This window comes from Acinonyx jubatus, chromosome B4 (genome assembly GCF_027475565.1).
Source record: "Acinonyx jubatus isolate Ajub_Pintada_27869175 chromosome B4, VMU_Ajub_asm_v1.0, whole genome shotgun sequence".
Classification (NCBI taxonomy): Eukaryota; Metazoa; Chordata; class Mammalia; order Carnivora; family Felidae; genus Acinonyx; species Acinonyx jubatus.
The window spans coordinates 61294553-61320618 of NC_069387.1; the positions used below are offsets into that span (position 1 = coordinate 61294553).

At 39.6% G+C, this 26066-nt stretch overlaps 1 protein-coding gene across 4 annotated transcripts in view; it reads right to left on the reverse strand.

Annotated features, from left to right (window-relative positions):
• The window catches only part of TMTC1 (transmembrane O-mannosyltransferase targeting cadherins 1), a 275746-nt gene that overhangs the window by 49585 nt on the left and 200095 nt on the right, over positions 1-26066 (reverse strand). For all 4 annotated transcript variants that reach the window (XM_053226105.1, XM_053226103.1, XM_015074929.3 and 1 more), the window contains one exon: positions 9105-9248. In XM_053226105.1, the coding sequence (XP_053082080.1) occupies positions 9105-9248 (144 nt within the window). The remainder of the gene's footprint in view (positions 1-9104; positions 9249-26066) is intronic.

Genomic DNA, 26066 nt, shown 5'->3' on the forward strand with positions numbered 1-26066 from the left:
CTCACATTCGTTGACAAGAGGCCAGTGCGGCTATGCACTGCGGTTCACACGGCATGGGAGGGTGGTAGGAAAGATGGGGGAAAGTGGCAGCATTTATGGAAAGTCCTAAATGCTAAGACATTTGGACTCTGTGTGTGTACATAATGGGCAATCAGTGAATCTCTCAGGCACCCCTCAATTTATAGGGAAGGTGGGAGAGGAGCAGATGTTAGAAATAGAAGGAAAAAATGAAATAAAGAGCTTCAAAACAGGAGGAGGCCAACATTGTCATATTCTTCACTTCAGAGACATCAGGGGAATGAGAGCTGAACGAACAGGTGAGGAGGAAGGAGAAGCACCAAATGCTAACCGTTCTTGCCAATTGACAAGAGAAATTTCAGAAAGAGTTAGGAGAACAGCTTGAGGGAATAGCTGAACTGAGAAAGATTCTCTGGAGGAACCTTGTGTGGGGGAGTGGGATACAGAAATGTGTGGAATGGGAAAAATCTGAAGACCTAAGAGACAGCCCACAATAATGCGTGGGGGAAGGGGAAAGAAATAAAATCAAGAACACATGTGGATTTTGCACTAATGCCTACTAAGGGCTAAAATAAAAAAGACTGACAACACCAAATGTTAGGGTATGAAGCATATGGATCTCTTACCATTGTTGATAGGAGTGCAAGTGGTACAATTACTCCGAAGGACAGTTTGGCAGATTCTTAAAACATTAAAGATACATTTACTTACCCACAATTCTACTCCTAGACGTTTACCTACAAGAAATGAACATACAAAGACTGGGGGACCTGAACAGTCATAACACGAATATTCATAATCACTCAAACCTGCAAACAAACCAAGTAGTCAGCCACAAGAAAATGGATAAACAAAATTACAGTATATTAACACGATGGAATACTACTCAGCAATAAAAGAATGTAATATGGAACCACATGAATAAGACTCAAAACACTATGATGAGTAAAAATATCCAGAAGCCAAAAAGTACATATTAAGGATCAACTTTCAATGAAGCTCTAAAACAGGCTAAACTAATCTATGGTGAAAAGAATCAGAATGACTGCCTCGAGGGGGTAGAAATTACTGGAAAGAGGCACGAGGGGTCTTTCTGGAGTGATGGGAATGTTCTATGTTATCCTGGAGGTAATTATGAAAGTATATAGAATTGTCAAAATACAGATTTGTGAATTTTTTCCATGGTAATTATGCCACAACCTAAAAAAAATACAAATAAACAACACATAAATAAGATGTAAACACTGGCCTTGTTAAGGAGGCAAGACAGTGTCTCCTCCCTTGGAAGAGTAAAAGAAGAGATAGTCTGTCGACATGCAGGGAATTTTGAGATAGGAAGAAGGGAAGCTGAAAAAATTGACCCTGAATGACTTGAATGTTCTTAGTAAAAGTAAGCGATGATGTCATCTTCTGCGTGTGTTTATGAACACGGAGGAGGGGAAGAAGGATACATGTATTAGGAAAAGGAAAAAAAAAGGAGATATTATAGGATCATAAGGGATGAATCTCTAGCAGCTTTAACTCCTGACCCTGTTTGGTTTCACAATGCTCTCTTCAGAGTTTTGTTAGCTTTGTTTTTCATCCCTAATGCTTGACAGATTACATGACAGTCTAGAGCATACATTCCTGACAGAGGTGAAAATTGCTTCTTGGATTGGAGGTAGTGCTGTGAAAACAATATTAGATTACATATAAAAAATAAAATTAGATAGGACAATGGTTTGTGGTCTCCCAAAGCTCAACCCCTATGTAACAAATCTTATTCTTGAGTATTCATTAGGGATGGAGGTGATTAGGAAAAAATGCTTTAAAAGGCTTCGAGGGTGAGGGTGGGGGCTAATAATGAAAACGAGTTGAGAAATATTGATCTACAGAAAGCAAAATGCAGGCAATGGGGTACACTGAGTTAGGAGCCTCGTCAGGCAAGTAAATGATAGTCAAGGTGTGAAAGAGTCTATGTTGATGTCACATGCATGAGTGAAATAGATAGATTAGAGATGAGATTATAAATTATGAATATAAAAATCAGAGAGAACAGAGATTCTAATAATGGAGAAGAGCAGGGTCGGTAGGAATGAGGGAGTAAGAGGGGAGTAACACTGGTCGTGGAAGGCACAACAATACTAAGGTCTTAAAAGAAGAGAACTTGGAGGGCGCCTGGGTGGCTCAGTCAGTTGAGCATCCGACTTCGCCTCAGGTCATGATCTCGTGGTTGGTGAGTTCGAGCTCCGCTTCGGGCTCTGTGCTGACAGCTCAGATCCTGGAGCCTGCTTCAGACTCTGTGTCCCCCTCTCTCTCTGCTCCACCCCTGCTTGAGCTCTGTCTCTGTCTTTCAAAAATGAATAAACGTAAAAAAATTTTTTTTAAAGAAGACAACTGAACACAGAGAAGAGCTAGAAGGTGGCAGGTCAAAATCATGACCCCATCAGAGGGTTAGTAGGGACGACAGAGGGTGAAAGGTAAGAGGGGGGAGAGGTAAGAGGTTAAGGTCAAAGAGGAACATCAGAATTTCGGTGATACAAAGTAAAAAGGTCTGTGTAAAAATCCCATGGCATGGCCATGTTGGTGGGTGCCCAAGGTAGAGTAGAACCAGAGGGTCTAGGGGTAAAGCTGGCAGAAGAAGTGGGTGACTGATTAAGTTGGGGAGGGGCTGTAATGGGATTGAGACTACACATAAATAAGGTTGGAAGTACCATGAATACTAACAGATCACCATGGCGGTGGGGGCAAGGAGTGAGATTTCACTAGAAGGAAAGGGTGCAGAACTTGCCCACCCAAAGCTGACATCCTAATGTAGCGGAAAGGAACTCCAAAAGCTTTTCTTTATCCAATGGGCTGGCGTTTTGAATTCCCAGAGGCTTCAGTTGAAAAGGAGAGAAGAGAACTACCATCTTGAATGTATCAATTCCTTTTTATAAAATAAAAGGTGGTGTAGCTAGTATCAAAGCTATAAAGAAATTTATCCCAAACATTTAAATTTATTCAAAGATAATGGTCACCCTTCTTTCCATGTCCTTTTATTCTTCAGAATTTAATTTTCTAAAGGACCAGACTAAAGAAAATCAAACGTATTTTTTCCCAAATTCAACTTATATATAGTTCAATTATTGGATATCCCATTTCACTTTCTTCTAAATTTGGATTATAATATTTATTATAATACCCATTAACACCCAAATCCTCTCATGTGAATAGAAGGTAGTTCTGGCAATGAGGGAGGTATGCTATATAATTCTTTAAGAGGGTCTTTTCATATTCTGTTTCAGTAACAAACACCAGCAGCTATTTCCCCCAAGCAGTCACAAAAATATTTTCCTACGCCCTGAATGTAAATATCCGATTATATTCTCTTGAGCCATCAGGGACTTCTGCTCTTTTCAACCATGAAAAGTTTATGCTAATCTTGCCTATTTTCTTTTATGTTTTAGGCTTCAAGCAAAGCCAACAATAATTAATATAAATTAAGAATGCTGGCATGGATAGCTGCTCCTTATCAATCTGTCACACTGTACATATGCTGCACAGAATCATAATAGATTAGCTTCAAAGTCCAGTGAAATGGTCATGAAAGAGGCCAAATATATTTGGATAGCATTCATTGAAATCTATTGCTATGAACAGGTCTAAAGCTATATGTCATATAATTCCAAGAATTCAAGTGACGTTTGTCCTCAGTGCCACACGATTTCTGGGATGGTCTGACAGAATCACATTTTATTTAGAGCTTCTGGCCTGGACAAAGACTTAATTTCTCTCAAAGTCAAAGTCATTAATAAAGGTCTATGCTGTGCAATACAGCAGCCACTAACCACACGTGGTTACTGAACACTTGAAATATGACTAGTCTGAAAGTAAGAAACATACACTGGGTTTCAAAGATTAATTGTAAAGAAATACACACTAGCTCAGTAATATTTTTACGTGTTCAATTTTAAAATTAATTTTTAATACGAATTACACACTAAAATGACAATATTTTGGATATACAGGGTTAAATAGAATGCATTATTATAATAATTCCACCTTTTTATGTTCTGAAATATGGCTGCTTGAAAATTTTAAGTCACAGATTCTGGCTCTCATTACATTTCCATTGGGCGATGTGGCTCTAGGCTGTATCCCAGTTTTGAGGCAAGCCACAAGGAGGCAGTCGAGTGTGGTCAGACAGCTCTAGGTTCAATTCCCATGCCTTCTGTTACTTCGCTAAGGGACCTTGGCACATTACTTCTCCAAGCCTTAGTCTCTTCATTTATAAAATAGGAATGATGACAGTGCCCTGCTCTCAGCGATGAGCAAATCTAACACTTGTGCCTAAATAGGTGCTTGGGTTCTCAGAATGCGTATTAAGTTCTAGATTACAAAAAAAGGGCACAATTTAAAAAATTAGCTGCCTGATGAGAAACAGATAGGGCAAAAATCTTAAATAGCAAAATGGATCAAATCAAACAAAATTTAAAATATTCTTATTTATTTATTTATTTTTGTCTTTGACCCACTGCTAGTAGCAGACATATATTAAGGTTAAGTAGAAATGAAACTCAGAGTTAACTAAATGTGGATTAGCTCTATTTTCTGAGTTACCTCTCTCTGCTACTGAGGGATATAATGTAAACAAATGTCACTATCCCCCCCGCCCCACCCACCCAAAAAAAACCATGACGGGTCTTTCTCCCAGAAGGCAATCACATGCTGTCAAATAGCTGAATATGAAGTAATTCTTGGATTGGAGAGGTATTTGGGCAGCATGGGTCAAGGTAAGTGAATAGAAAAGGAATCCAAGGGCAGGCATTCAGTCCTAGGTCTGACAAGGCCTAGGCCAATGTCACATGAGATCTCTGAGCCTTGGTTTCTCCATGTGTAAAAACGGGGATGCAGATGATAATACCTCTCACAATAGATTAAAGATTAAATAATGCATATGAAAACACTTATCTGTAAACCGGACAGTATTATATAAACGTTAGCTATTAGCATGATTTTATTCGACTGAATTGTAAAAGGAATCTACATAGATACAGCCACTCTGCTTTCTGGTGTAAATGAAAAGAACAAAAGGCAAACAATGGTGACTTTGTACAAGGCACTCAACTTCGAAGGACCCTGGTTTCCTCTTCTTCCCTGTCTACTTTAAGGAGTCACTAGGAGGGCCTCCTCAAAAAAACATGCACTCAGAAAAGTACAGCCTTACACAAATGTAAAGCATTGTCTTTGGTTTGAATAATCATCAAAAGCTGATTTTGACAAAATCTCTGACAAAGAGAGAAAAAGTCCGATGCTCAGTATCCAGGAATCCCTCCTACTGTGAAGAGTAGCCGTTGCCATGCTCCAAAAAATAATCCCTTATCCTTTTAACTCACAGATAATAGTGGAATAATATGTGAATTGAAAAAGGAAGGTTAGAGTGTGCATCTCTTGTTCAGGTCTTGGTAAGATGAAATTTAAGGACCGTCTAACCATTATTTTCAAGTAGAGGCCCATTCAACACAATATTGTAACCATAACTGCAGGACATCATTCCTAACAAGAACTGTCATTAAAGCTGGCTCTTTGGGGGAACAAATACTCATATGGTCTTTAAAATCAATACTATGTGGCACAAAAACAGACACATAGACCAATGGAAGAGAATAGAAACCCCAGAACTAGACCCACAAACGTATGGCCAACTCATCTTTGACAAAGCAGGAAAGAACATCCAATGGAAAAAAGACTCTTTAACAAATGGTGCTCGGAGAACTGGACAGCAACATGCAGAAGGTTGAAACTAGACCACTTTCTCACACCATTCACAAAAATAAAGTCAAAATGGATAAAGGGCCTGAATGTGAGACAGGAAACCATCAAAACCCTAGAGGAGGAAGCAGAAAAAGACCTCTCTGACCTCAGCCGTAGCAATCTCTTACTCGACACATCCCCAAGGCAAGGGAATTAAAAGCAAAAATGAATTACTGGGACCTTATGACGATAAAAAGCTTCTGCACAGCAAAAGAAACAACCAACAAAACTAAAAGGCAACCAATGGAATGGGAAAAGATATTTGCAAATGACATATCAGACAAAGGGCTAGTATCCAAAATCTATAAAGAGCTCACCAAACTCCACACCCGAAAACAAATAACTCCGTGAAGAAATGGGTAGAAAACATGAATAGACACTTCTCTAAAGAAGACATCCGGATAGCCAACAGGCACATGAAAAGATGCTCAACGTCACTCCTCATCAGGGAAATACAAATCAAAACCACACTCAGATATCACCTCACGCCAGTCAGAGTGGCCAAAATGAACAAATCAGGAGACTACAGATGCTGGAGAGGATGTGGAGAAACGGGAACCCTCTTGCACTGTTGGTGGGAATGCAAATTGGTGCAGCCGCTCTGGAAAACAGTGTGGAGGTTCCTCAGAAAATTAAAAATAGACCTACCCTATGACCCAGCAATAGCACCGCTAGGAATTTACCCAAGGGATACAGGAGTCCTGATGCATAGGGGCACTTGTACCCCAATGTTTATAGCAGCACTCTCAACAATAGCCAAATTATGGTAAGAGCCTAAATGTCCATCAACTGATGAATGGATAAAGAAATTGTGGTTTATATACATAATCGAGTACTACGTGGCAATGAAAAAGAATGAAATATGGCCCTTTGTAGCAACGTGGATGGAACTGGAGAGTGTGATGCTAAGTGAAATAAGCCATACAGAGAAAGACAGATACCATATGGTTTCACTCTTAGGTGGATCCTGAGAAACTTAACAGAAACCCATGGGGAGGGGAAGGGAAAAAAAAAAAAAAGAGGTTAGAGTGGGAGAGAGCCAAAGCATAAGAGACTCTTCAAAACTGAACAAACTGAGGGTTGATGGGGGGTGGGAGGGAGGGGAGGGTGGGTGATGGGTATTGAGGAGGGCACCTTTTGGGATGAGCACTGGGTGTTGCATGGAAACCAATTTGACAATAACTTTCATATATTGAAAAAATCAAATCAAATCAAATCAAATCAAATCAATACCATGTAATCCAGTTACCCCAAAAGACACTGATAGGACTTTATCCAGCCATTAAGTTACTTGGGCTCGAAGTTAGGACATAAACAGACCCAACAGTGGCTTTAAAAAAATGAGTCCATAGAGCTTCACATAAAGAAATAAGAGCTCATAAAAATAGCAGAGTAATATAAAAGCACTCTATTGACCTGCAACTAGTTATCCGCAATAACAGAGAACTCATTTTCCCCACATCTCTTGATTTCTTATTATTTTCAATGGGAGCTAACTGGTAATAAAATGGTTTTTCTGTCACAGTGTGTACCATTTCATTCATAGTTGTTTTTCATCAATCTCAATTTGTATCAAGTTGTAACAATAAATTATCTGATTCAAAAAATTACGTTTATTTGTTTTTTGCTGACTTATAGTTTTATTTCTTTCATTTTAAGTGTATTTTCCTCACATTTACTTATTTTTGTATAGTCTTCCTTGATTTTGTGCTCCTGTAAATGGATAAAGCCATTTCTAAACATAAAACTTCAGACTCAGGGGGTGCCTGGGTGGCTCAGTTGGTTAAGCATCTGGCTCTTGATTCCAGCTTAGGTCCTGATCTCATGGTTTGTGAGTTTGAGCCCCACATCCAGCTCTGTGATGACAGTACAGAGCCTGCTTGGGATTCTCTCTCTCCCTCCCCCTCTCACTACCTCTCTCTCTCTCTCTCTCTCAAAATAAATAAATAAACTTAAAAAGCAAACAAACAAAAAAAACCCTTCAGATTCAGGATGGTACCTATCACATCATACCATATTAGAATGTTCTGTGATTAATCCACCCAATGCTTCTGTCCAAACAAGATTAGATAAAAACACACATTAACACACACATTAGGAGAAAGGACTATTATCTATCTATATATGTAAAATTAAAGGAGTAAACAAGAAGGTGGAGAAGCTGTATCACACTGAGTTACTGAGATAATTAGAGGACAATCCTGCTGGAGCACCTGGGTGGCTCAGTCAGTTACTCTTGGTTTCAGCTCAGGTCATGGTCTCACAATTCCTGAGTTTGAGCCCCACATCTGGCTCTGAGCTGACAGTGTGGAGCCTGCTTGGGATTTTCTCTCTCCTTCTCCATCTCTCTCTCTCAAAAATAAACAAATAAACATTAAAAAAAAAAAAAAAAAAAAGACAATCCTGTTAGGGAGAGGCCAAAAGAACAAAGCAAACCATTCGCTTTAAAAGTACCAGATGAGCACTCTAGAAATTTAGAGACCTGGAAACCAATTCAGTAAGTGTGTGGACGGTCAGCATCCTAACGAGCATCACTACAATCTCATTCCAAACATTTTCATCCTATTTCCGCTTCTGATGTACCATCACCAACATACCAAGACTCTGTATTAATAAAAAGACAAGATGCAAAAGTATCCCTGTGTGCTTCAGTCTTCAGTGACACTAATCAACCTTTTACTGGGGCAGTGACAGTACCCGGTGACTGGTGACTATACCCGGCAGGTCTTCCTAAGAGTAAGACTTACCATCACTAAGTCCAGGCAGACCTTACTTTGTTTTTTTACTGCTAGTACACACTGAACACAAGCTGTGGTTCTGTCATTTGCCTACAGTTTTAGAGCAGATTGCTCTTCGTGGATAAGTCCTTTTACAAGGTATACTCATGGAATACCTGGGAAACACCTTTCCAAAAAAAAATTGGGAAATGTCGTATTCCATATTGCCTTTTTCAAGATTCACGGGGCATTTAGGATATTAAAGGTTCTTGCAAGAGGGGAGTCATCCTTGTCTAACTTGGCATTTCCTAAGTTTACCTGACCAAGGAGCCCTTCCCTATTCCTACCCCTCCACAGACAATCTGTGAACATATCTCAGAACTAACATGTCCAGAGAGACACTCTAGGGAAATACTCTTTTTGACTGATAAGGGATAGAGTTAATTTAGACGAATATGACCTCTTCTCAAAGCTTGGAAACGTTTATTATCCTACTCTAAGAAGAGGACTGAAGCACGACCAAATGAGTGTTGAGAAAGAAAGGGGTGCCTAAAATGACAAGTGCACCTAATCGAAGGTCCACCTTGTACTTACTTGAGGAGATTCCCAAGATTGAAAAGAGCTCGGTTGTGCTGTGGATTTAGCTGGAGAGCCCTCTGATAGTAGATCTTTGCCTCTGCTGTGTCTCTTGTCAGCGTTCCGAGGTTGTTCAGGGCACTGGCGTGGCGAGGATACAACCTGAAAAATTAGAGATATTAAGCCAGGATTGTTCAAAAACTCCTCAGGTGGGCACAACAATTTACTTGTTTTCCTCCCTCCTCCACCCCAGGAATGTCACAACCCAAACAAAACACTGAATTCTTCCTTTATTTTAATGGGTTGTCCACATGAAATTTTAATTATGTATGCAGCTGCAGGCATATAAATGTGGCTGAGAAGTACATATTTGACAGGGGTATATGTAAATAACCCCCAAATGGTGCAAAAATAAACAGTATACAAATCTATCAGGTTTAACCAAATTTTAGTCCTTTGGATCCTACAAATACTTTCAATTTGCTTTGACAGAAAACCCCTATTGCCTCACCACTTCTGAGTTTCTGGGCTGGTAGGACTACTGACCAGCTGCCCATATAATGCCCACTATGTACATAAGACGCTGGGGGTTCTTTGGATAAGGGCATCTTCATGAACATATTTGGATTGGAAGATGAGTCAGACTGCCATTACTGGGAAAGGATAATACACACGATTTTCCCATAAAAATAAACTTTACTCCCGAAATGGCTTTTCATCTTGGCTCTCTTTTTCCATTTTACCCCCTTTCTCTCCTCCTATTATAATTTGGGTGCCAACTGGCCTGAGAGAGTTCTCAGAATGAAAATCCTGACAAACACTTTCAAAAAAATTAAGTAATGCACAAGGAAGTGAAAATGGCATTCCCAATGTTCAAAAGCAAATGTAAAGGAGGACTGGGGATACATCAGTAAGTCAAATTTATGCTGATTAAGGAGGGAAGGGAATCAATTTACTTCCATAACTCAAAACCATAAAGAAGGTAAATCCACACAGCTACATAGTTTAGTTGTTTCTGCTATACTTGGAGCAGAATATTTAGCAACTAAGAAGTTCACTCCATCTCTGTCACCCAGAATACTCAGAATAAGCCTGTGAAGCTGCCTGTTAGTGTAGGAAAGCTAAGATAAGGCCCAAATAAAAATAGGATGTGTACTTGTCAAGTCTCTTGACAATCAAATGACATGCTTGGCCTCTCCCACTCTGTTCCACACCTTCTAAGATCAATTATATTTGGGAGCAGAAGGGGGTCCTATTTAAAAGGCTGACAAGACAAGTCTCATGGTTTGTCTTTTTAAACCTTTGCTTAACCCAAAGTTTCCTAGGTTTGTTTGACCATGCAATCCTTCCCTACTCCCTTTTAGAGCAGCGATGAACACGATGAACATCTCTAAGAACTAGTATTTTCAGGAAGACATTACAGGTAATGCTCCTCATGACTGTCAAGGACTCTTCACAGACATGTTATGCCCTCCCAAAGCTGGAAAGCCCTAATTACTCTCAATGGCTGCAGAGATTGAGAGAGAGATTGAGAGAGAGATATTATGAGAGGAAGTTGGGGAAAAGAAAACATGCTGGGCCAGCACATGGCACTATTGTTTGCTTATCTCTGGTCACCTTTACTCAGGCAAAGACAACCTGAGGTCCCTGGTGGTAGCCCCACAACCCCAAGCTTCACAATCCTGAAGTATGGCAAGTCCTTGGCCTGAGGGACAGCAAGTCCTTGGCTCTCTTTCTCTGAGATGCCACTATGGGACATCAGAGCTATGATGAGAGACAGAATGCTCTTGTACCTGTTCATTCACTACATACCCACAAAAGTCTCCTGAGAAGCTTATGTATAAGAATGATTTTGGAAGTGGTTACAGAGAGGATATCACTGCCAGCACTCAAATTCTTCTAAAGATTTTTTATTTTTTTATTTTTTTTTTTGTGCAGGTGAAGATGTTGAGCAAAGCTCTCTGACTTCCCAAAGATTTAAGGGATGTCCAATGAACACAGAGCAGTTCTCATTTCCCTGCTGACCAGCTGTAACAGAAAGCTTTCCGGGGACATCTGTCTTCTTAAACCTTGATCTTTTCCTTGATTCTTTAGGCTTGGGAGCCCTTGAAACAAATACGTGAGGTGAAACCACTACCTATGGGAAAGGACAGTCTAAATTCAGTAAGATCTTCCACCATGGGCTCACCCATCTCCTGCTGCACGCATCTGCACGGTCAAGCAACTGCCCTCGGCACTGGCTCTCAGCCCACCTTCTCAAATTTTATGTTCCCTCATGATCCACTGTCACTTAAATAGTCATGCACTTTCAATTTCACTGAGTACAAAAATGTTTCTCTTTCTCTCTCTCTCTCCCTTTTTTTTTTGAAATCAGAAACAATATAAATCCACACCAAACTCAAAAACAAAAATAATCAGTGAGAAGGAAATAAAAAACAGATATAAGAAACAGATATAAGCACTATGAGGGAAAAGGCCTTTTTATGTCCTGTGCCCCGAGAACCTGTCTGCAACTGCAGAACCATGAGGCTTAGGACAGGGATCCATGGCCAACCACAAATCCCTGCCAACCATGAATCAAGCCAGGGAAGATGCTCGGTGTTAACAAAGAGTCCTGATCCAACGAGGAAAGGGATTTCTAGCATCTACAGTGGTTTACTTAATCTAGTACCACTCATAGCCCTCCACTTGAAAAATGTGCAATATTGTTTATTCCTAATAGTAAGGGTTTGCTGGCAATATCCTCTCTCACTGGGTATCCGATTAGGTTCACCTAATCACAAGGAAGCACTGCATTATTTATAAAACAAAGCTGAATTTCATTAAAAGAGTTCTTCAATAACCAAGTCGGCAAAAAATACCACTCCTTATTTTGAGTCTTAGATAGACAGAAATTTTCTTCAAACACATACTCTTTTCTTGTTCACTGAAGATCTATAGAAGGACAAGAGTTATTTTGTGCTTTTACTTTCCAAATAAACTTGGGTTTGAATTAGCTTGGGTCTAATTCAATACTGAGGGCTCCAGGAAGGGAATTTTCTACTGGAAAAATGAACAATTTAAGGGCTGTTTATGTTGCTACATCAATGGTCAGAATAAATTTAGCCCATCTTGACTTTTACTTCTACAGGTATGTTTTACAAAAGTTCTGTTAGTGATTGATTATTCCCTTCCCTATCTAAAAAATCTCAGCAAAAGCTTCACTGAACTAGAGTGGAGTGGTGATTTTCAAACCTATTTTTTTTCACATTTTAGTAGCTTTATTTACTTTTTAAAAGTACCCCACCCAACACCCTAGCAATACTCAGTTTGTTCTTTCTTTTTTTTTTTTTCAAGAGTAGAATTTAGTGATTCATCACTTACATATAACACCCAGTGCTCATCCCAACCAGTGTCATCCTTAATGCCCCTCAGCCCTTTAGCCCTTCCCCCACACTCAACACCCCTCCAGCAACCCTCAGTTTGTCTTCATATTTAAAATCTCTTATGGTTTGTCTGCCTCTCTGTTTTTATATTATTTTTGCTTTCCTTCTCCTATGTTCATCTGTTCTGTATCTCAAATTCCACATGAGTGAAATCATGATATTTGTCTCTCTCTGACTTATTTCACTTAGCATAATACATTCTAATTCCATCCATGTTATTGCAAATGGCAAGATTTCATCCTTCTTGATTAGCAAGTAATATTCCATTGAATATATATACCACATCCTCACTATCTATTCATCAGTCAATGACATTTGGACACTTTCCATACGTTGACTATTGTTGATAGTGTTGCTATAAACATTGGGGTGCATGTGCCCCTTTGAATCAGCATTTTTGTATCATTTGGATAAATACCTAGTAGTGCAACTGCTGGGTCATAGGGTAGTTCTATTTTTCATTTTTTGAGGTACCTCCATATGTTTTCCAGAATGGCTGCAACACTTTGCATTCCCACCAGTAGGGCGAAAGGGCTCCTCTTTCTCCTCATCCTTGCCAACATCTGTTCTTGCCTGAGTTGTTAAGGTTAGCCATTGTGACAGGTGTGAGGTGGAATCTCACTGTGGTTTTGATTGTAGCTCCCTGATGATGAGTGATATTGAACATTTTTTCATGTGTCTGTTAGCCATATGTACATCTTCTTTGGAAAGTGTCTATTCATGCCTTTTGCCCATTTCTTCACTGGATTATTTGTTTTTTGGGTGTTGATTTTGATAAGCTCTTTATAGATTTTGGATACTAATCCTTTATCTGATATGTCATTTGCAAATATCTTCTCTCATTCCATCACTTGCCTTTTAGTTTTGCTGATTGTTTCCTTCACTGTTTCTTTCACTTCCTTCAAAAAGATTTTTATCTTTTTTTTTTTTTTTTTTATTTACTGTCATGGCTTAAGATTTATTCCAGCAAAGGATACAGTGAAGGAATAAAAGAAAAAGTATATATACAGTAAACCTTGGATTGCAAGTAACTTGTTCTGCAAGAAGATTTTTATCTTAATGAGGTCCCAATAGTTCATTTTGGCCTTGCCTCCAGAGACATGTTGAGTAAGAAGTTGCTGTGGCCAAAGTCAAAGAGGTTTTTGCCTGTTTTCTCCTCTATGATTTTGATGGTTTCCTGTGTACATTTAGGTCTTTCATCCATTTTGAGTTTATTTTTGTGTATAGTGTAAGAAAGTGGTCCAGGTTCATTCTTCTGCATGTTGCTGTCCAGTTTTCCCAACACCATTTACTGAAGAGACTGTCTTTTTTCCTTGGATATTCTTTCCTGCTTTGTCAAAGATTAGTTGGCCATATGTTTGTGGGTCCATTTCTGGGTTCTCTATTCTGTTCCATTGATCTATGTGTCTGTTGTTGTGTCAGTACCATACTGTCTTGATGATCACAGCTTGAAGTCTGGAATTGTGATGCTTCCAGCTTTGGTTTTCTTTTTCAGGATTTCTTTGGCTACGTGGGGTCTTTTCTGGTTCCATACAAATTTTAGGATTGTTTGTTCTAGCTCTCTGAAGAATGCTGGTGTTATTTTGATAGGGTTTGCCGTTCTCTATATTTAAGAGTCTCTTACGATTTGCCTTCCTCTCTGTTTTTATCTTATCTTTCCTTCCCTTCCCCTATGTTCATCTCTTTTGTTTCTTAAATTTCACATATGAGTGAAATCAGATGATATTTATCTTTATCTGACTGACTTATTTCGCTTAGCATGATAAACTCTAGTTCCATCCAGGTTATTGCAAATGGCAAGATTTCATTCTCTTTGGTTGCCAAGTAATATTCCATTGTATATAATACCACATCTTCTTTATCCATTCATCAGTCGGTGGACATTTGGGCTCAAACCTATTTCTTTTAAGATCAATGTGAACAGCTCCTGGATTTTCTTTCTCATAGTCTTACCCAACATTTGTGCTGTTTATGGGGACTCTCTTGCTATTTCTTAATTATTGTCATTTTATTTCAGTGAGTTAAATTCTTAAAAATGTATGACAGAGGAAATATGTTATATTGTCAAGTAGTTCCAGGGTATAAGGAAGTTTATTCTTCCTCTTTAACAATGAAACCTAAACATAGAGATAGAGTTCCTATGAACTGAAGAGAGTTTTTTTCAAATATCAGATAATTTGTATTCTTTTTTGCTAATGTTTATTTTGAGAGAGAGATAGCATGAGCAGGGCAGGGACAGAAAGAGGGAGGGAGAGAATCTGAAGCAGGTTCTGTGCTATGAGTGAAGAGCCTGATGCGGGTCTCCATCCCAAGAACTGTGAGATCACGAGCTGAGCTAAAACTAAGAGTCAGACACTCAACTGACTGAGCCACCCAGGCAACCCTGGATAATTTATATTCTTGATAGGAAAACATCCATTTGAGCATTTAAGGGGTTCTTAATTTTTACCTAGCAGTGTTTTCTTAAGCAGGATTGATAAAATAAGTAGTTGAGGATCTATGACTCCCCTTCATTCCCAGTCACCTTAACTCTGAGAAGCAACATTGACAACATCACTGGGGGGTGGGGGAGCAGGAATAAAAGAAAATGGGTCCAAAGGGACCTGGGATGTATTAATGATACTTCACATTGTAGAGTACTTTTTCTTCCATTATCTCCTTTAAGCCTCCTAATTCTTTAAGTAGAATTACTGTACTATTTTAGAGTTGAGGGAAAAAATTGAGTAGGTAATAGATTAAAAAAAAAAAAATCTCAGACACATGTGTTCTGTTCCTGTTCCTGTAAATCTATTTATTTTCCCCAAACATTATGAGTCATTTGACCTTCAGCAAATAAATAAACTGCTACAAATTAGAGCTTCCATTTAGAATAATTTCTCCTCTTTTTCTTTGGCCAATCCATTCACCTATGATTTTATAGGAACTAGTTCTCAGTGACAGAAATAGAATAAACTCAATACTCAGGACACTTGGCTATTGAGATTCTCATGCACTGGAAAAATTTGTTACCTGTTGTACAAAATAATCCTGGTACCTCGGAAAAGCATAGTATTAGAAAAAGCTATTCAGTGAGTGCACAAGATGTATATATACTCTCTCATCTACTGTTCTTAAGCTTTAACCTCCAGATCACCTGAAGATCCAGAGACATAAGATATATATATGACCAAAGTTTGGTTTTATATTTTCTTTCAGTCATTTACTTGGAATTTTGTACAATGTGTTCAAAAGTTAAGGATGCTCTTAATTTTTTATCGTTTGATTACCCTATAAGGATTTCACTGTGCAAGCAATATTGTATCATGTGCTTCAGTTTGCAATTTCCTTTTAGAATATACACACCGTGATTTATTTGTCTGATTTTCATTCCACACATTAATTTATTTGAGGTTAACTACGCCAAGGGCAGATGTTTATTTTCTATTTCCTGCTGAGAAAAAAAAAAATCCAAAAGAAAAACATGGCTGGGAAAAAAATTCAACCATAAAATCTGAATTTCATTGGACTAAAAAAATGTCCAAAGCAAACTTTATTTCAAGAGTCAGCAGCATATTTTCAACCAGATTGGTCTCTGGCACTTTTTAAGTGCTTTCCTGTTATAAGATTTGAACTATCATGTCACTAAAATGTACCAGGTAACACTGATTATTGATCTGCTTTTTTACTTTTTTGAAATTGCCATTAACAAACAAGTCTTACCACTTTCTTTTTGTACTATTTAAGATAGCTTTGGAAAAAACCTCACAAGCAATTTTGGGAAATGTGACACACTCTCTAAAGAGGGCCAACTAAATTATCTGACCTCTCACAATGGATGACTTCTCACAGTGATCCAGAAGGACTCTGCCCAATTGATTTTCCGAGATAATTTAGAGTAGAACCCTGTTCTCTGATGCCCTCAGGAAATGAGTCATTTTAAGCGGCTGAATTTTCCTGATTCCTGACAATTTAACTCTAGAGGTTGGGAAATGTATTCAATTAAATACGTCTCTGCTTTTTGAAATAGAAAATGGTAAACATAATTTAACCTTTCTCAGAGGCTTGGGGTGATTGTAGTGACCTTTGGTTTTTGTGGCAGATGGTGGGGAATTGCTCTGGTGGAGTAGAAAAAAAATAACTGTATTTGGAGTCAGAAGCCATGTGTGACTTTCTAGCTATGTGATTTTGAATTTATGTCTGTCCTTTAGTTGCTTTCTCTATAACAGTAAGGTCAATAACATAATGGCCTTCTTATCTTTTCATACCCATCATCATACCTGTTCCACTACAAACATTTAATGTTTTGGGATTGGTTGCAGGACCTCTGGGTAGTAGTACTTGGCTGCCCCTACAGACCTAATGAACCCATGTCAGGCTGAAGCCACCAGCTCTTCTTCTCTCATGGATTTCTCACCCTCCAAAAAAATCATTGTCGCCACTGTTGTCAATGGCCTTCAGCTTGCTCCTATCAGTCAGAATAACATCCATTATTTCTTCATCACTAAGCCAGTGAACACTCAAGTCATCTTGTATCCATCTGTCTCTCCTGTGCCGTGGGTTCTCAGATGTGAAGGACACATCACTCTCTCCATTTTAAGAATGTAGGAATGTTCTTTGTCAAACCCTTATCCCAAAGTCTGTCAATCCTTCATCATCTAAAGCAAATGATCCCCACAGGCACCAGAGGCACTTCCTCCAAGCCTTTCTGATACACTGAACACCAAGTGGAATTTCAGACACATGCAATTTTAAAAGCTACATTGAAGGTTGTAAGGAAATCCAAAGTCCTACGTGACAGATCAATGTGCGCATGGAATCCTTACTGTAATAACACTTTGTAGCATGAATAGTACTCTGCAGGAAAAGTGTGTCCATATTCCTAATCAATAACTGCCAATGAAGAAGATCATGAGGGACAGGGAAGGAGAAGGGTACATATCCTGAATATCCACCTCAGGAATTGGTGGTCACGACTGGCAGAAACTAGGCGTATTAAATGCCTTGTGATACACACGACAGCCCTGCATAATGAAGAGCTGTTCCATCTAAATTGTTGACGGCTCTCCCACTGAGAAACAGTGCTTGTTATTACAGAGGGGTCCTCCGACTCTAAGGGAGCCTGTGATATTTTATGCATTACATTCCCTCAGTCTTTCTTTCAACAATCACTTATTGGGCACTTACTAAGGGCCCACAGAAATAAAGAGAAAGCAGCCCTTGCTCTCAAGGAGGTCCCGTGGCAGAAGAGGGAGAGACAAGGACACCAACTTACTTTAGTTCACTATGGTCAGAGCACACAGGGCAGAAAGAGACAAAGCAGAAGGAGGGGAGTATAAGAGACAGGAGCTCATGGCAGGAGCCATGGTAATCACCAAGGTGTTGCCAGGAGAGATGATGCGTTACCAGAGAGGCAGTAAGAGTTAGGGGGAAGGGGAGGAGGGGATACAAATAGGAAGAGGAAGGAAGGCTGCTTCAGAGAGAGAAAGCAAAACCAAACAGAACTCAGGAAACAAAACATTTTACTCCAGCTTAAGCACAAACTAGAAAGGAAGGCAATAAAGGAAAAGGAGCAGGTTTGGGACAAAAGGTGGTAATGTGAATCTCAGGTGCAGAGAGGGTAATTTGTGGAAATGTCCAGGAATCAGATGGACAGATGGCTCTGACAGGAAAGCTATGTGGTGAAATTATAGATCTGAGAGTTAATCAGCATACAGACATTAACTAAAGCCTTTGGAACTCAAGAAATCCCTTGGGAGGAAAGCAAAGATTGAGAAAAGAAGGTGACCTAGCAGAGGGGTCTGAGGACTCCTCTATTAAGGGTTTGGAGGAGAGTCTCAAGAAATAGAAGAAAAACCATGACAGCATAAAAGCTGAAAAAGAACCTGTCTAAAAAGGAGAGAGCAGTCAACAAAATTAATGCTGCCAAGCGTCAAGTAATTTACTGATATATTTATTTTTAATGTTTTATTTATTTATTTTGTGTGTGTGTATAAGAGAGACAGAGAGAGAGGGAAAGAAAGAATGAGCAGGGGTGGGGCAGAGAAAGGGAAAGAGAGAATCCTGAGCAGGCTCCACGCTGTCAGTGCAGAACCCAAATGCTGGGTTCAAACTCACAAACCATGAGATCATGACCTTAGCCAAAGTCGAGTCAAAAGCTTAAATGACTGAGCCACCCAGGTGTCCTGAGAGTCAAGTAATTTAATTGCCAAGCAGCGTCCTCCTCAGGAGTTACCCACCTAGAGGCAGCTGGTGTGCTGGAGGAAAGCAGTTTCAGTGGTGGAGAGGGAACCAACTGCAGTTGAGTGATGAGAAGGACACAAAGGGAGAAGAAGACACTGAGACTTGCAGGAAATTTCACTACTTGAAAGGTGGGAAGAGACAGACTGAATGGCAGGAAGGGCTAACAGGAGATGTAGAGGCTGGTTTGCATATTTATTTAAAGATGGCAGGGACGACTAGGTAGCTAGTCGGTTAAGCGTCTGACTTCCACTCAGGTCATGATTTCACAGTTCGAGCCCCGCATCGGGCTCTGTGCTGACAGCTCAAAGCCTGGAGCCTGCTTCAGATTCTGTCTCCCTCTCTCTTTGCTCCTCCCCCACTCACACTCTATCATTCTCTCTCTCTCAAAAATAAATAAACATTACAAAAATTTCAAAAAATAAAGATGGCAGAAGCCTGAGAATATTTAAGTATTAATGGAAAAGTGCCCAGTAAAGGAAGGGTTTTAAATGAAATCTCTGAGTAGCTGGAAATGATGCACTCCTGAGCACAGGAGTCAGCCTCAGAGGAGACAAACCAGAAGGGTAGGTAATTGGAGAGGAGGGGGGCAAGATGGGTTTGGAGGCAGATTAAATTTATGTTCTGTAGAAGCAACTAAGGATCTACTTTTGATGGTTTTTAGTTTTTACACTGTATTTCAGTTACCATTTTTAAAAAGTGGTTTAATTAATTTATTTTGATGGGGGGGAAGGGGCAGGGGAGAGAGACAGAGAGAGAGAGAGAGAGAGAGAGAGAGAGAGAGAGAGAGAGAGAATGAATCCCAAGCAGACTCCACGCTGTCAGTGCAGAGTCTGATGTGATCACACGAACCATGAGATGATGACCTGGGCTGAGATCAAGAGTCGTATGCTTAACCAACTGTGCCACCCAAGCGCCCCCTTGATTACCATTTTTAAAAATTTCAGGTAATTCACAAAGAAAAAGAGACCGTTAAAAGATGTCTACATGCAGCATTCATCCATCCAACACGCATTTACTGAGAGCCACATTCCTGGCATTGTTCTCCAGGCTGGGGGAAAAGACACAAATCTCTACTCTTGTGGGGCTTTCCTTTTAGTGGAGGGAGACAGACAATTCACAAAATGATAAGTAGGTTAGAGGGTGATAAAGGCAGTGGAGAAAATGAAGCAAAGAAGAGGAATAGAGTACGTTGGTGGTGACCGCACTCTTAGGTGGGGTGGCCCGGGAAGGCCTTGGGACAAGATGACATAAGTAGGGAGTCCTGAAGGAAGGGAGTGAGGCAGCTGTTTAGAGAGTGAGAGGGTGTTCTGGGAAGAGGGAACCACAAATTCAGAGTCCCTAAATAGGAAAGTGGCCTGACTGATGTGTGCCTGGAGCCCTACACGGCTGGAGCTGAGTGGTCAAGACAAGGTGCAGGAGGTGAGGTGTGAGAAAGACAGTGCAGGGCATGGAGCCAGCTGCAGGGGCCTTGAGAGACAGGAATCCAAGTGAGAGATGATGGGCCGTGGAGGTGGAGAGAAGGGTCAGATTTGGGATACAGTCATAACATATAATGAGTTTATCACTGCCAGGTATACACACACTGCTTTAAGCTTTGAAATAAATTAATTATCTTATAATATTCCAACCCTATGAAGTAGGTAACACCACTATTTTCATTTTAATAAAAAATCTAAGTGATATTGTTTAAACTGACATAATTGTTTATATACAAAATTGTAACATAAGCTAGTGTAGTGGATGCTGTCTTACAGCACCCAGACAACACCCATGTCTGAAGCACTTGCTGACAGCTCACATGGGGGGTCTTCTCTGGGCATTGCTCTCCGCCTCGGGGGAACTGCCTCACTAGAGGCTACCTGCCCTGCCTGGGGCAGTGATTGGTTGATAAGGGGGCATAAAGGTTCCACTTCTTGCCTCCATTCTTGGCAACCCTGAGGGGCCCTCCCAACTCCAGAGCTTCCTAAGGGGTCAGCTGAAGCCCTGGGACTGCACTGCCCTCAACCCTCCCCCGCATTGACCATCCTGCTTCCCTGGCTTCCTTCCCTGGTGTTCCAGAGAGCACTTCTTAATAGACTTCCTGCATGCAAATCCCTGCCCCAGGGATTCTGTTTCCTGGGGAAGCACAGCAAGTTTTTAAAGTGAAAGTGGTATAAGGCAGGGAAAAGAAGAAGAAGAAGAAGAAGAAGAAGAAGAAGAAGAAGAAGACGACGACGACGGAGTGAAATATTTTTGTTGTTATTTTAAATGTTTGTTTATTTTGGGGAGAGAGTGTGAGCGGGGGAGGGGCAGAGAGAGAATCCCAAGAAAGATCCATGCTGTCAGCGCAGAGCCTGAGGGGCTTGAACTCACAAACCATGAGATCGTGACCTGATCCAAAGTCAGATGCTCAACCGACTGAGCCACCCAGGTGACCCTGGAAATGTTCTTGAGTAGAAATTACACAACCTTCATTCAGAAATTTAGTCCATAAGTATGACCATAATATGAGTCAATTCTAGTTTTCTAAATGAAATAGGGCTTAACTTCTTGGATTTAAGGAATAAAACTGCTATTCTTAATTAACACAAAATATATACAGTAAAGTTATTATTTCATCAACAAAAAAATAAAATTTCAACTGTCTACTTGTGATACTGGAAAGTGTATTTAGACTTTTATAAACGAAAATACCACACGGGCAGAAAAGCCTATCTCCACTTGTTAAACCTGGCTAACAAATGGTCCTGGAATTTTAATTCTTTCCAGAAATACATGGCAGCTGGTATCCAAGGTCACTTTCACTCGTAAGAGTTATTTTAAATGTTCACTTAAAATAGGCTGTGTAATGAAGGACTTTTAAAACAGCCAATAAATCCTGATTTAAGAAAAAAAAAATGTTCACACGCTACCAGCTTTATAGACAGCATTTTTCAAAGGAATTATATAAAGCAATCTTATTGATAAACTAAGAACATTAGTGAACAGTGGGTTAATTACACATAGTTAGATTTCTTTAGACTCTAATGATAATGCTGTCTCTTCGATTCTTTCATTACTATCTGTTTTCCCCATGTACTCCTACAGTCTAATGGAGTCTCCTTGCAGAGTTCTGGTTATCCACGCAGGACAGAGTGCAAAGAATGCTATCCGTGGTTGCTATTATCATGACAAGTCTCTATTTTTTGCATTAAAAAAATGCAGTCAGGGGTTCCTGAGTGGCTCAGTCGATTAAGCATCTGCCTATTGATTTCAACTCAGGTCTTGATCTCACGGTTTGTGAGTTTGAGCCCCACAAAGGGATTCCTTGCTTGGGATCCTCTCCCTGTCTCTATGTGCCTCCCAGCTCTCTCTCTCTCTCTTCACCCCTCCCCCCCAAATAAATAAATAAACATTAAAAAAATTCCAATCAGGAAGATTTTTAGTTCTATGCTGTCCCACGTGTTAGCTAATTAAATAGCTAGTAGAGATTTCTTTGGTACAGGAGCATTAAAAGCACATTTCTTCCCTTTTAATTATGCAAATAGAAAATAGCTTGGTCAAGGACTTCTATCCCCTTCGAATAGTCCATTCATTCCCTTCAGATTTTCTGTTTAGAACATCAACAACAGATGTATCGGGAATGGAAAAGGCTGCTCTAAGGGTCCCCTGGCTGCCCAAGCATATTTGAGTACCCTCAGGAAAGGGTAATGTATCTCCTGCTTGATAGGAGTATGGGAAGGTGGAAATCTCAGATGATTTACTGTGTATTTCATGTTGAAAGCATACCTGTGAGAAAGAAACAGCTGTCTGGGTGACTGAAGATCACAGCCCTCGTATTAGGAGGGAATCCTACATAGCACTGATATCCAATCACTGGAGATACTCTGGGTGTAGTGCGCCAGGAGGAAGAGGGCATCTACGCGAACAACTGTTCCATAGAACATGGGACAATTTGCTGCTGACAGTGGGGAGGCCTTCCTGACTCACCTGGACAAAGGTGAACTCTATTCATTCCCAGGTTGGGGGGGGGGGGGCTCTTGATGGCCAGCCCATTTTAACCAACCAGTAACTGAGTCATGCAGGGAATTTAAATATAAAATGAAAAACAATTTCCATGACTCTATCACCTGTAGTGAAAAATCTTTTAAAATAGTCTCTTCACTATGTCATCAGATTTCCAGATGTTCTCTATTCTCTGGAAATATCCACAACTTAATAAACTTTCTCTATAAGCCTGGGCCTTTTTCATCCTGTAAGTTGAGTTGTATGAGTAAAAGCCAGTTGTGTTTATTGACAGATTTACTGCAGTTTTAGTTTTTATTGCAACTGTACAATGTAATGAAACATTTTGCAAATTGACAAAATACAAATGTGGAAAAAAAGAGAGCTGTTATTTATATAGAAGCTAAGGAAATACTCTGGAACTACTCAAAAAAGAGAAGCTGCTCAAGAAATTGCTGTGGAATTAGATGTAAGAGTAACTGTAAAAGACTGCAGGAGGAAAATCAGAAAAATCTCAGTCATTACATTTTTACTCCCCTTTAAAGTATCAAAACCTGATCATCAGAGAAATGATTTATGGATGCGATTTTTGCAGGTTATAATCAGTTGACTCTTACCCAAAGGAAAAAGCTTGGTTTGATATTTGAAGACTGGTGAATGTATGTACATGTGAAACTTGAGGGTACAATAAATCATTCAAGAATGTGCATAATTTGTCTTACAATTCTCCGCTTTTAACTGACTTTTGAAGCAAATCAACAGGCCACTGGCCAAGGGCACATGCAGTATCTTCTGCACTTTATCCAGGCAGGGCCGCCATCTCTCCTTGTGGGCTTCCTGGATGAGTCATTTCATGGAGTTTTTGTGCAGGAAGAGGTAAGATATTGGGTGGTCTCTGAACTTTCTACTCCCCTCACGTGAGATGGAATGTTAGAAACTTTCTCCAGGTTTTGAACAATGGTCGGCAAGCTCTGGAGGCAAATGGCAGATCCACCAGTGCTGTTCTGATATTCCACCATATGGAATCCTGAACTTTATAGAGCCTGGAATAGGTATAAACATGAGAGCTGCCCCTCACAGCAAAACAAAGCTAACACTTGTGTTCACTGAGGATTTGAGAGAAGAGTTTTGCCATTCTCCTTTGCTGATTTGGGTCTTAATCTGAATCTATAACCTCAGCTGCAGCATTTTCCAGGGGAGATTTTCCTTGCACTACAGAAATATAATAAATGAGGTACACCAAAAGGGAGGAGAAGTTAGTGGTGCTTCTTTGTTGTCTAAAACATAGAATAAGGTTTAAAAGAAGCAGAATATTCATGGCATATATAATTACCAATCTAATGTAGCAGTATTTCCAGCATTGTAAGCCAGCCAAAATGATATTGGTATAGATACAACCCTAATGACTAATTTCATCATTGCCTTTGGGATCTACCCAGTCATTACAACGAAAATGGATAATTGTTGGGACTGATTTCAGATAATAGCGCCGTTAGCCCTGCATTTTCCTAATCATTCTCTTTCTTGCTGTGTGCAAATATGGAAACCATCAGATACACTAAAGTTGAAACACGGAGGAAGGAGTCAGAGCGGGGGGTGGGGGAGAGCTCTGTCTCAGCAACTTCCACAAAGAAAGAACAATATTAAAATAAGGGCAGGGGTGCCTGGGTGGCTCAGTTGTTTAAGCGTCTGACTTTGGCTCAGGTCATGATCTCACAGTTTGTGAGTCTGAGTCCCACATCAGGCTCTGAGCTGACAGCTTAGAACCCGGAGCCTGCTTCAGATTCTGTGTCTCCCTCTCTCTGCCTTTCCTGTTCACACTCTGACTCTCTTTCTCAAAAATAAACATTAAAAAAAATTAAAAGATAAAATAAAATAAGGGCAGTCTTCCAGTCATCTCGGATAAATAATCATGAAAATGATGAATAGTCCTGGTATTTTCCTTTTCTCTCTAGCACAAAGAGTGACAATTTATTTAAAAGCAAACAAACAAAAAAACAAACCCAGATCCATTGAAAATTCACCACAGAAGTATCCACACAAAAATGATGCTACTTAAATCAGAAGTATTTTGAGCCTGGTGTGAGAGGATGAAATATTTCACTAATTACTATGCGGTGTATTTATAGCTTTAATTGTTTTTCCCCCACTTCTCAAGGGACATGTTTCTTCCAGAAGCACAGTTGCCGAAGCAAACATTTATTTTTATTGTTTCATGGGAAAAAAGCGGTAGTACCCAACCAGCTACTATAATTCTGTAAAATCAGCTGCTAGAGAATTTTATGTAATTTATACTTTTGCCCCAAGCAGTGCCTTAGGGTCTGCCTTATTCTTCTGTTTGAACTTGACAGAAAATAGTCTGCTGGAATGCAATAAATTTTAAAAGATTCTGAAAATACTTCCTTTCAACGAATACTTTTCAGGCAAACTTACTGCTCTTTTCTTCTCTTCAAGAATGCTCACCTGAAATCCTGAAACATCAATTAACCATTAAGCCAAAACATACTTTATTTGTACCCTTGAAGGAATATGCCTCTTTAAAAAAGATATCTCCTCATTGCAAAAATAATACATGTTCATTGTGGAACATCTGGAGTACAAAATATACAGAAAAAAATTAATCTACTCACTAACCAGAGGGAAGTATTGTAAACATTTGGGTAAACTGGCTTCCAGTGAAAGAATAGAAATCTGAATTAAATCTTAAAAATGATCTTTTATTCCTAAATAAAAAACCTATTTTCCTTAAAAAAAGTTTTGTTACAATTTTCCTCTGGGACTTCCATTTCTTGGATCTTTGGAATAGTATTTGATAGTGAGCTTGACGTGCACAGTTTAAAATTTTTATCATATTGAATGCTAAGAGACCCTGAAGTCTAAAATATTTCAATTGATGAATAATATACTTATGTAAGAACACCGTTCAAAAGGATAATTTAAAAAATCAGGCCAGTGACTTTCAGAATGATGATTTCAAACTAAGCTTTGAGACAATGCTAGTACATGCTTCAGAGAAATATCTATTTGTTTGGTATGCATACTTTAAGCATATCCCAAAGTGGAACACTAGCCCAAAATTCAACCAAATGGGGGCCAATCTGCAGGGGTATGGAAACCTCTCTAAAAAGCTTCCATGAGTCTCACAGTACTCAATAAAAGAGAAGACTCACCTGTCTGTGTTTTGACCATTTGGAGATTCCAAGCTATGTATAGTTCTCCTGCCTCCACATGTTCCAGATTAAAGACATTTATCATGTGGGATCTTTTAGATAAGACCATCTTGAAAGCCAGGATTGCAATTGTGAGTATTCAAGAGCAATAGAGACTGCCACTGGTAATATAGGCTTACATTTGTAGTTTCTCTTAAAGTGAC